At 39.8% G+C, this 12,440-nt stretch overlaps 1 protein-coding gene across 1 annotated transcript in view; it reads left to right on the top strand.

The window, feature by feature from the left end:
* Positions 1-10,987, top strand: part of LOC128354070 (NALCN channel auxiliary factor 1-like) — a 30,681-nt gene extending 19,694 nt beyond the window's left edge. The window contains exons 2-3 of the mRNA XM_053314314.1: positions 8,373-8,544; positions 10,689-10,987. Of these exons, the coding sequence (XP_053170289.1) occupies positions 8,373-8,544; positions 10,689-10,987 (471 nt within the window). The remainder of the gene's footprint in view (positions 1-8,372; positions 8,545-10,688) is intronic.
* The last annotated feature ends 1,453 nt before the right edge of the window (positions 10,988-12,440 follow it).

Below are 12,440 nucleotides of genomic sequence, written 5' to 3'. Positions count from 1 at the left end.
GGAGAAAAAAAGGAGTTGATACTTCTCAGAGTTAAAGTTTCCACATACCCGGGAGCTTAGAACAACATGAGTACAGTTCACTCGCAGCTTGATTTATGAAGTCAGGGAGCAATTTCACAGTTTCACGACTTCTGCTTACATCACTATACACACACAACATAATTATAAATGTTTCCTAAAGCAGCTAGGCACTGTAGTTTCTAGCAAACGTTACTCAAACAGGAACAACAATGCATTTTGTGGGGACTATTTTCAGCTGTGGATTAATACACATTTTGTATGTTTTTAAGTACTTCAATGTGGCTTATTGATGTGTTTTAATAGTTTTTGGATATCAGGGCTCCACCGCACAGAAGAATAAGATAAATCAGGCTTTGGATACACACACACAGACACACAATACTTGGTTGGTTTTGGTGTTATTATATGTTTTAAAGGTGCAGTGTGTAGTGCAGTGCCCTCTAGTGGTTGCAGAAAGCAGAAAACCCCCTCACCTCTCTATTATAAACTCACAAAATATGGAAGTCCCTATCTAGAGCCACTGCTTGATTTGTTTGTTCTGAGCTACTGTAAAAACTTGGTGAAGCAACATGGTGGGCTTCATGGAAGTGGGCCCACCCCCTCTGTGGTTATTAGGGCTCATTTTAAGGTAAGAAAAACACAACAATTGTTATTTTCATGGGATTATTCACTAATTTAAACATACCTTTCACATTACTGTCATGTCTGTCCCCTTTAGATACCACCAAATTCTACACACTGCACCTTTAAAAAGAAAATATGTGGAATAAAAAGCATTGAATATGACCAGAATGATTACCAGTTTTTCATATTTATGTCATAGCCAGTATTTAATGGTGGAAGATACACATTCAACTCAAATAATAAAGATACATTTTGTTTTCTATGGCATTTTATTTCTGTCACAATGAAAAAATTCTGAACTCAAGCATTAAAGGTGCAGTGTGTAGAATTTAGTGGCACCTGGCATTAATATTACCATATAATGTCTATAGGTATGTTTTAATCAGTGTATAATCACCTGAAAATAAGACTCGTTTTTTCATTACCTTAGAATGAGCCCTTTATATCTACATAGGGAGCGGGTCCTTTTATGCTGAGGCTGCCATGTTGCACCGCCATGTTTCTACGGTAGCCCAATATGGACAAAAACCAAAACACTGGCACAAAAATAATGTCAGGAAAGTTCGGGTTGTTACTCAATGATTTTGTCAGTGATTTTTTTACGTTGCAGTGCTGCTCGGAAATACTTCTAGTTTTGCTTTCTAATCCACTTCCACCTGTGCATCAAGGTCCAGGTTCATTTACACCATCAATGTCAGCAACAGCCAGAATTCTCAACAATGTTTAACACCTTTACTCGAGGAAAGATTTGGCTAAATCGTGCTGTTACTTGACATCTTGACTTTTCCTCATAGTGGTGTTTTTCTTTTTTCTTTTCTTTTTTTTCTCTTGCGCTCCCGCTACTGAATGAATATTGAGCGTGAGTGTTTATATTTCTCTGCAGCTCAGTGGTTCCTCTTCGTCTACAGACAAGCTCTGCTCCCACAGCCCTCTCCTCCGTCCGCTGACAGGCATGTGAATGGGGAAGCGGTGAGGGGGAAGCCCTGCGTCGGGGGCGAAACGGAATGGAGGAAGAGCCCGCTTTGCATGTCAGATTTACAGGAGCTGTCAGCCTCAGATGGCCGCTTTCTGTGAACTGCTGGACGCTTGTCGAATGACCAAAACTGACCCGTTTTTTTTTTTTTTTACAATACTAAAAATCACAGGGGTGTGTGTGTGTGTGTGTAATCCATCTGAGCCGAGCCGTGGATCCCCCTGAAGCCAAGCACAGAGAAAGTCTTTGTAGTATTAAACGAGGGTCATCTCATTACATCATAATATATGTCATATTCCTCTCTACGGTTGCTAGTTTATATTATATCTAGCACCATAATCATTCTTTTTACATGCTGAGTGCAACATCAGACAATATGACATAGCACAACCACTTTACTCCACACACACATACACACACACACACACACACACACACACACACGCTCTACTATTTGATTTGTGAATGTTTTTCGCTCTGGGATTGATTGATGCTACATGACAGCACGCAGGCAGAAAACCCCCCCTGAAGGCATCAGATGCACATTTTCCAACCTGCCAATTATTTCCCGCGCCGAGCAGAAAACACAAACTAGGAGCATTAAAGCTGAACCGAAATTAAAATGAATGCTTGGTAAGAAATCAGCGTTTCCTCGTTGTTTGTTTTGACTCGGGTGTGTGCGTTTGTGTGTTTGTGTGTGTGTGTGTGTCGGAGAAAAAAAAACAAAGTAATTATCAAAAAGAAGAAATTGGAAGTTTTATTCATTTTTGTGTGATGACAGAACCTCTTGAGAATGTCAGTAGTGTGATTTTTATTGGTGCAGTGTCTGAATGGGCTGGCACTAATGTTGTGATTTGAGTTACTCTGTGATCCCATGTGATTTGAGGAGTGTCAGTTTTTCCACCACCACATCTGGACCTATGAAAAAAGACAGTATGTGGGCTTATTGTGTGGGGGTGGGAGGGGGCTGTCTTATATCAGTGTTCACAGGCTGTACAAAGCTGTGCTGTGTTCCATTCAGTGGTGCACCGCAGTAACTGCCTCCCCACCCAGAGGCTCCTTTAAATTAATTAACTATTTTCCAAAAAGCTGCTGCAGTATCGTCATTGTTTTGTTTTGTTTTTTGAGCAGAATTCAAATATCACCTTAATGCATCTGCTGCAGATCAGACTGGAGTGAAGGGTTTGGAGTGTGGGAGGGTTTCTGGATCTGCTTCTGTGCAAAAAAAAAAAAGAAGCTCTGCCTGATTTGAAGTTACTTAACAGAATATTGAAAGAAAAGTACAAAAAACAAGATGTGCTTTGAGTGAGTGCACGATAAGTCCTTTATCTATTTAACTAAAGTTCTGCACAGTGTGTTCTTGCTGGTGTAGCAGTTGGCCCCAGAAGAAGTATTAGGACTGTGTGCAACAGAGAATAAGACGCAGTCCACGACTTGTTCTACAGTCTGCCTCTTATGTAATAGTAATCACTGTGGTGAAATTCAGATGCCAGTGCTGCTGACACTTATCTGCCAGAGCGTCAGTGTTTGAATCTTAATTTTTGTTATTTTTAGGCTTCCAAAGATTTGCATATAAGCAGCAGGACAGATATTGCCGTATTTTGCATCTCTGTGTTCATGTGAATGTCCAAAATGTCAGGATCTCCTTGAATTGAAGATTTTTAAGCATTGACAGATGTAACACCTAAAGGGGTTTAGTAGGGAGGGAGGGATGGAGAAGGGAGGGATGGAGAAGGGAGGAGTGTGTGCAAATAACCAGGCTGGGGTTGGAATCAGCTGCGTGCATGAAAGTCCTCGTGAAAACAGTTGCCAGTTTGGTATCTTTCCTGGTTGCATCTCTGGGCTTCGGTATATTGTTTGAAGCAGACTAAGCTGCATGGTGACAGAGGCTTTTTGAGTGCCAGGTTCCCATTCACACTGATCACACATTAGACTGATCAAATCAGACTCCAGGCCTGCTTCCTGACTAACTCAATTTGCACTCATACGCTTCCCTTTTCACGCTGAGCACACGCGCACACACACACACACACACAGACCTGGATGCACGCTTAAACATGTACACACACACACACAATGAGAGAACCAACAGAGAGTGGGGCAGTACCCATTGAGCTGTAATGAAAAGCAGAAAAAGCTGTTACCTTGGCAACTGCCAGCATACATCTTCAGGAGGACCCAGATTTCCTGTCTGACTGTGATCGTATTGTTTTGGTTCTCTTTTGATAGCCGCGGCATCCCTAGACGGATTATCTCACCGCTGGCAAGAATTTATGCTAAATCATCGCGAATGAAACAAACAGCCATTTGTACTGACAGGAAGCCGCCACGCTGAAAATCCTATGTCACGGATTTAACACCTCCGACTCCGACAGAATACCCCAAAACTCTTAAAACACAAATGTAATCAATGATCTGTGTGATTTAAAAAAAAAAAAAAAATCTCAGCCTCAAAGCAGTCTCTCCTCTTTTACACATTCAGCCTCTCAGTCTTTCTCTATGGCCAGGACGCTGCTGTGTGTCTGCAAAGAGGTGTAGTCACCACGGTTTGAACTAACATGTTTATTATGACAGAATATCCACAGTACAGTGAAACCTTTTTTTTTTTTTTACACCCTGCACCACAGCCTATAAAATGGAGACAGATCTGCCTAAAAAAACCCCACAAAACTAAAAGTGTTGACCTTATTTTTCAAAAAAATGTATCTATTTATTATAGTCACTTTTTGAAGGATGTGTGTATTTCCTGGAAAGCAGGTGGGAGGATTTAACCCCTACAGTGCAGTCTATTCCAGAAAGTATCAACATACGTGTCTTGAATATATTTGATTTTAGAGAGCATGCGGGTCCACACTGTTCTCATCATTATCGCCCTCATCAACCAGCACCATAATCAGATTATTATAATTATTATAATTGCCTTTGCAGTGTTTGTTATCTTTGGATGTCAATTTAAGCAGGAAACACATCAGGCCCCTGTGTGGTTTCCCAGTATTTGACAATGTATGGGAGATTTACCTTTTTAGAAATCTGAGTGTGATGTAACCAAACAGAATGTCTCCTATTATCACTTTTAAGACCCTAACAACCTATTTTCTCTAACGTCTTCTGACTATGAGTAACATAACCATTAAATGATCATTGAAGTGGGTGGGATTCAGATGGAAAACGGTGATGTCATGCGCTTCGGTGCATCAATCAGAGGTTTGAATCACAACATGATGACAGTTAATGGGTTGTTTGGTCATACTAATCTGATCAAATGACATCCACACAGACAGAAAAGGAAGATTAACTGAATTTCTGACTGTTATTATTATTATTATAATTACTTATTGAAAAATGTTTGGGATATTTCATTCATAAAGAAATACTTTTAATTGATGCAATACATGGAATATATGGTCATGTTTATTGTAAAATACTACCTTTCAATGTGTTAATGCTTAACCTTTTATTATTCCCCCTCTTGCTAATAAGGTGATTGTCGCTAATGGTTTGTTTTGTCTGTGATTCATGACTTGGAAAACGCTGTTGTACCTCTATTACATGAATGTGTCAGGTAGTCAAATGACTCTCCTAACACCTTTCATCGCTTAATAGCGGCACATTTCTTCCATGGTTTAATGGGCAGACCTTTCCCTTGCACTCAATGACTGGCTTCTACAAGACAATAGGTGACATACTATATTGCCATCCGGTCACAGGAAACACAGTGGACTGATGGGAGCTGCTATGACGTAAGCAGTCCATGTTGAAGATTGTGACAATGGAAGAGTAACCTTGTGTGGGCTGCACATGATGATGCACTGTGCACTGACCTGCCATTGTTTGAGTTCACAGTGTGACACGTGTTCACTCGTGGGTGAAAACTCTGCAAAGTATTTTTCCTTGCTAACATGAAAACAGAAGCTGTGGTATCTAGCAGGTTATAGCAGGCATTTTTAAGAGTGTGACTAAATAATGGCTGGGAAATGCTTTCCTGTTGTTGACAGGCTTTTTAGCCATGCTAGCAGCAGCTCTATGTATGGTGTCATGGGACCTCTTAGTCCTTCTCAACTGTACTTTGTGTTTAGTGCTAATTAGCAAATATTAGAATGCTAACGTGCTAAATGGATATTGCAGCTAGCCACTAGCATGGCTAAAAAGCATGTTCACTATTACTGTGAAAGTGACAGAAAAGCATTTCCCAACTAGTGGCAGTGTGATGGGACCACTCAGTCCAACACTTCTATCAGGAAATCTCTGTTTGTCCAAAAAGTAGATTTATCACCAAATATGTTCAAAACTATTCCCATCAGCCTCAATTATACTTTGTGTTTAGTGCAAATTTGCAAATGTTAGCATGCTAACATGCTAAATGGGTATGGCATACATTACAGTAGACCTGCTAAACAGCTTGTTAGCCTTATTTATTTATTTATTTTTACTTTTGTTTTTCCCTTTTGCTTGTCAGTAGTTCTGGTGGAGGTAAGGACAAAGCACCGGTACATATAATTATTTGCTTTATTTGTACATGTGTGTTAGAGTTTGCTGACCGAAATAAACTAAATTAAATTAAAACATCATTGTGAGCATGTTAGCATGCTGACGTTAGGATCTAGCTTATTTAGCAGTGCTGTATCTAATGCCCACCAAGACTTTTAAAAGACTAAAGTCCAACTCGCTTGTTCTAAACACAATGTGTCATAACAAAGTCACTGAGTTTTTGGTCACAGACACAAAGACTGGGGATTTTCTGATGGAAATTTAAAAGAAGAAAAACTGCTGAAAAATGGAGCAGAAATAGAAGCAGCTTTTGGCCACAGCTGCCCTTGTGTGTGCAATGATTTGTTCTGAAAAACCAGGGCTGCTGCAATTTCTGTTCACTTTTTTGCCTTCTGCACTCTATGGTGGTTTAAAGAAAAAGTTGTCTTGTGTAAGACTGGTATAAGTACAGCCTCAAGGAGCCATTAGCACGACTCATTTAACTATCAAAAATCTAAGTACTATTCATAATGTTTGGTTGGTTCTACAATATGTGCTGCATTTTATACAGTTGGGTCTATTTTTCCTACAATGTCTTAATTTTATATTATTATGTTTTTTAAATAGTTGTCAAACATACATTACCAGTGTAGTTTACCCTTAAAAATGTACTAAGATACACGTCAACAGTAAAATATTCCTCTCAATACATATCTTTATCAATTGTTTAATAACCAAATTGATGGGATCCTTATTTGTTAATTGTTTAAGCTTATGTTAAAAACAATTTCAAACAAATATCAGTATTGGTCTCATAAACCCAGTGTCAGCAAGGCTCTATTTTTAATATAAGTACCCAATAAATTGAAAGGAGTCATGTATTCTTCTGTAGTTGCTCATAATGTTATTTTCTTGACTCCGTTGTTTTCATTTTTATTCACTTTTATTCAGTTTATTTAGAGACACAGTGCCAAGCAAAGTCCCATCAATTCACATGTTGTTTTTTGTTATTCAGAGTTCTAATGATCCTTCAGCCTGCCAGGTTAGAGATTTTGGGTGCAGAGGGGTGTCTAAACAAATTTGATTACAGTCTCTGTATGATGGATTGCCTCTGCTCTTTTTCTCTTTGTTGTAATTTCCCTTCTTCAGTGTTATACCCAGTACAAAGCACATGAAGAAATAGCAGAAATGAGAGTGAATCCAGTCTGTGGTTTGCCCTTGGTTCATTTTGTTTTGCTAAGCTCTCCAAGCCTGAGGCTTCAGCGATTAGAAATCACCATCTGTCTCCTTATGCACATAAGTCTGTGCATTTTATTTGACATTCTGACTCCCAGTGAATTACAGCAACTTTAACTTGGTAGAAACTTGAATTTGGTGAGATTATATGGTGACACTTATAGATTTGGATAGCATTGTTCTCACCTGGCCAAAAATAGTCAATTAAAAAATGCTTGAATAAACCACTCCACAGCTGAGTGGTGTAGAGCTGAAACAATTAGAGAAATTAAAGGCATAGTAGATGAAAATGAGTCAACAACAATTTTGATAATTAATTAGTTGTTTTCATGAAATAATGCAAACAATTCTCAGCTTTCATATGTAGGGATTAGACGCTTTTCTTTAATGTCTTTGGGTTATGGACTAGATATCACCCTGGAAATGGGAACTTTAATCAATGCTGGCTATGTGGCTCAAGGGATGGCAGTATATTTACAATACACCTATTGGAGGAATTGTCATGAATTCTGGCGCAGTCCTTCATGTCTCCCTCAGGATCAATTGCAATAACTTTGGTGATTCCCTGATTTTTGATATAGTGCCATCATCAGATTTACAATTTGTCCAATACCTTGGTTTATGATCAATACCTGTTATTGATAAGAAAGATAATTGTTTGTTGCAGCCATAGTGTGGTGTTATAATATATATATGTATCTGCTGCAGCAGCTTCTCATATTTCATATCCCATAAATAAGCAAATCATCACACTGTATTTGGCATGGATTGCTTTCTGTTAGCTAATGCTCTGGCAGACTAGCCTAGGTTAAAATCTCCTGAGCCTTTACTCATACATGAGCATACTATTTTGGAAAAGCTCAGTGGTTTAAATATACAGGGAATTACTTTTTAGGATGACAAATGGACACATTGGCTCTTGTACAAACCTAATATTTACAGATAAATTCCAACAGAGCCAAAAACAACTTTCAGCAAACTTTAACAGGATCATGAATCAGAATTTATGTATGTCATTTTTTTCCCTCTTCTTCTTCTTCTTCCTCCTTAGACGGCCTATAAGCCCTGGCTCTGTGCTCAGTTTTTCCCCACCACCCAGCAGTCTTGTCAGAAGAAGATACCATGCTACCAGTACTGCCTGGAGGTCCAGCAGAGCTGTCCGTTCATCCTGCCCGATAACGACGACTTGATCCACGGCGGCAGCCCCAGCTTCATCTGCACAGGTTAATATTTCCTGTTTACAACAGCAGCAGAGATGTGTGCGCTGCGTGTTTGAATGTGATGGTGCTTGTGTGGCCTTGTGTTGTCTGCTCCTTCAGAGAAAACCTCCTGATTTAATTTATGTTAGTGAAAAGGGTGCACAATATTAATACATCTAAAATGTGCATCTCCATATTGACTGGATGGTATTCCTCCAAGAATACAGTGAGTAGTTTCTAAAGGCTTTCTGGTGACATCTAGTGGTGTGTTTGAGCACAGCCAAGCTCAGGCAAGGACATTTTAACAATGCATTGATTAATTGAATTTGGCCTGTCTGTCAATATTTACTGAAGTTTATACTATAGTAATCACCAAGAGCTCCACTTCAGAAGACCATACAATGGCCATATGCCAGTAAACAAGTTATGTTGAAGAGCTGGGCGTCATAACAGCATCATCTGAGAATTATTTTGAGGGATTTTAGATCAGTCAATGACGTCAATGCTTTGTTTTGCCAAAGACATATTTTTTCTTGCCATTGTTGAAAGCTAATGTCTTTAAATAAAGAGTTTGGTTTGTTTGAAGTCCTTTTTAGTCTAGAACTAAGCTTTATCCATGAGAGATAATTTGTCCTAGATCTGCTCTCACCAATCTCAGCAGTCTAGTGTCCCCTGTGCAGATGAGCACAGTGACAGCTCCCTTTACACATGGGCAAGTAAGACTTCCAGGGTCATCAAGTGGTGCAGTTGTGCGTCATTGTCTGTGTGGTCGTGGACTTTAATTTGGGTTCAGCCGAGGGTCACTGTGTCTGGTCTGTCCCTCTGTGTCATGATTAAAGCCACACACTGAGGTCCAGCACTGAAGGATGTCCAACACAAGGGCCACTGTCGATGCGATAACCATCACTGAACTACCATCAAACAGTTCTGGGCTAATTAGATTTATTGTTATTAACAGATGGTGTTTTCCACTTAACTTGAACTGTTTTCAGGCTTTATTGAGATGGCCTACTTACATTTAATTCTGTCATTTCTCCTGAAGAAATTGCTATATTAGATTAAGCTTGTACTGTATCAGTTTAGTAATTCATCAGGGTGATATTAGCCTTTCAATGGAACTAAAGCAACACATTAGTAAGGTTGATGTGATGATTTATAAAATGAGACAATCTGGATCTGTGGATCATCCAATATTTTAATATACAGTTTATACAATGGTACTCATCCCTTTAAATATCTCTATAGTGGACAGTGTTTCAATCAATAAGCAGAACTGTTTTATGTTAATACTGGATAAAAAGAAAAATCAATGTAATGAAGTGGGGTATTTCATTTGCTGGATTAGCCAAAAGCAGACCCATTCCCATTTGGTTTCACTGTATGTCCAAAAATGTAGCAATGACATTTTTATAATGCTAATTTGCAAAAGTAAATACGTTTTTAGAGAAATAATAATGCCACCCGAAGAACGCTAAGAAGTTTTTAATGAGACAAGATGGAAAATGTTCACCGGCAACCCATTTTAATGTCTTTTTCTGCAATATCCGATCTTGCAATACATTATCAGGTCACAGCTACTAAAACATGATTAACATTTTTATGGTTATGTTTAGGCAATCACAAGACCTTGTCAAAGTTTCGAGAAGATCATACTCTTGTGTTAAATGTTTTAAAAAGTCAATAGTGATGAACCCTAACGCCTAACTCTATGTTTACTTGATTACTGTAACATTCAACCAAAACTTGAACCTAACCACACACAGAGTAACATTACAGAAAAGTCACGAAGTCAGTAAACTGGAGACAAGGTAAGGCTGTAGCAGTTTAAACTGTGCAATGATTTGTTGTATTGCATATCAATTCAACTCGCTTTAGTCCATTAAATGTTAGGTAGTGAGCTTTAAAGAGCTGCAACACTACTGAAACAAGTTCATCTACAGTATCTGATCTAAAGGCTGAATCAAATGCTTTCCTGCTCTACAGAAATATATATATATGGAAACTGCATTTAAAGATAATTAAAGCTACAGGATTCAAGTATCAATAGTTTCATTCAGAAAGTATTATTGATTTGTTTTTTACGTCAGCCAAAAAACAGAATTACCTTGACCCTTTTTTTATAAATGGATAAATACAGTAGTTTTACCCCTGTGTTATCTCTTTCTCAGGGCTGTTGAGAGATCATCCATCAGACAGTGAGGCGGAGTGCTGTGACGTTCGATGGGACTCCAAAATGGACAACCCCTCAGGCGGGACGCTAAAAAGGACTGCTTCTTCCTGCCAGCCCGAGGGGGCTTCGGTCACCTCCGCCGCCACCCCGAGACTGTGCAGCGGGCGACTGAAGATCTGCCTGCTGGCCCTCGTCCTCCTACACACTGTCATCATCATTTCAGCCTCTCATAATTCTACGTTGGTGGGCGTGGCTGCCATTTTCTCGCCAGAGGAGAGCACTTCTAACGAGGAGTGAACCTTGGGGTTGAATCAAGGCTGGAGCTTGTAAAGAAGGATGTCGCTTTTACAAAGAGGATTATGGCTTTTACAATGTCATGTATGCCAGGGACACATCTGGCCTTGACATGCTGGAAATGCCTCTACAATCTGCCGCAGATGAACCATCAACCACAGGAAGTGGGAGGGCTTTTAACTGGAGCTAAGGGTGCTGGGATTGGACATCAACCAAACCGAGATGTTTGAGAACCACCCCTCTAAAGAACTGACCTCTTGCCACTTGAAACCTGCTCATTGTTTCTATTCCATCCAAATGTTTTCTAGCATATTGTCCCTCCTCTCCTCTCCTCTCCTCTCCTCTCCTCTCCTCTCCTCTCCTCTCCTCTCCTCTCCTCTCCTCTCCTCTCCTCTCCTCTCCTCTCTTCCTTCTATCCCTCCGCCCTCTCCCTTCCCTTCCTGACGTTTTCGGTGTGTGTCTGTATGGATGGCACATCAGAGGAAAAATGGACATCGATGGAGTGTGGGCTCTCAGTCATCATTACCTAGATTTTTGCTGCATTTTTTTCAGGTGCCAGAATGTTTTGACATATCAACTGTACTCCACTTCCTACTCTCCATCACCTTAGAGGCATCTTCTTATTACCTTGTATGTGATGTTGCTCAAGGGGCCTGCCAGGACTAACTCATCCATCACTCATGTGGGTCTTGTTTCTCTGAAAACAAAATGTATGTGATTCTTCTATATTCTAATGTTCAGCTTGTATTTCGTCACACTAGACCTTTTATCCACCCCTTACGACGGTACATGCCTACACATTTTAGGACCTTAAGTGCTCTGAGACTGGCTCGCTTTCTCTTCTAACTTGCTGGGCCATTGAGCAAGTTAGGAGTGATGAAGTTGCAAAGGTAGTGGTGGTTCTGCTTATTATCGCAGGAGTTGATGCTGAGTTTACAGTTTAGCTGTCTTGAGGGATGAGATGCCAGAATAAGAAGTGATGTTCTCTGATTTCTAAAGTGTTAAGATTACCTCATATGGTAGTGTTGGTGTTGCAGACAGGCAGCTCATGTGCTCGTCTTAATGCCACAGTTAGTATTTAGAGTTGTTGCTCATGAGACTGCAGGGACAACCCAGGGAAACTAGTTGCGCTTGCTACCTACTGAACAGAGGACAGCTGCATGAAGCCAAAACACCAGGGGCCTCATTTATCAACCGTGCGTGTGCAAAGTTTCATGATTAGATCGTGCATATGCTTGATGATGTGAGTACATTTAGAACCACTTCTGGCCATGGGCGCCAACTAAAACCCAAAGTGGTTCACAGGTGTAATCCACACAAAACAACTCTACTGTCAAGCATGTAAATGTAACTAAAACTAAACCATCATTCTTGAAGTTTGTGCTGTCAGTAAAATTGTGTCATTAATGTTACTATTTCAAGTTTCTTCAGTGATGCATTGCTGAGCTCCTTTGGG

This window comes from Scomber japonicus, chromosome 24 (assembly GCF_027409825.1).
Source record: "Scomber japonicus isolate fScoJap1 chromosome 24, fScoJap1.pri, whole genome shotgun sequence".
Taxonomy (NCBI): Eukaryota; Metazoa; Chordata; class Actinopteri; order Scombriformes; family Scombridae; genus Scomber; species Scomber japonicus.
This window is presented reverse-complemented; position numbering and strand designations above follow the sequence as displayed.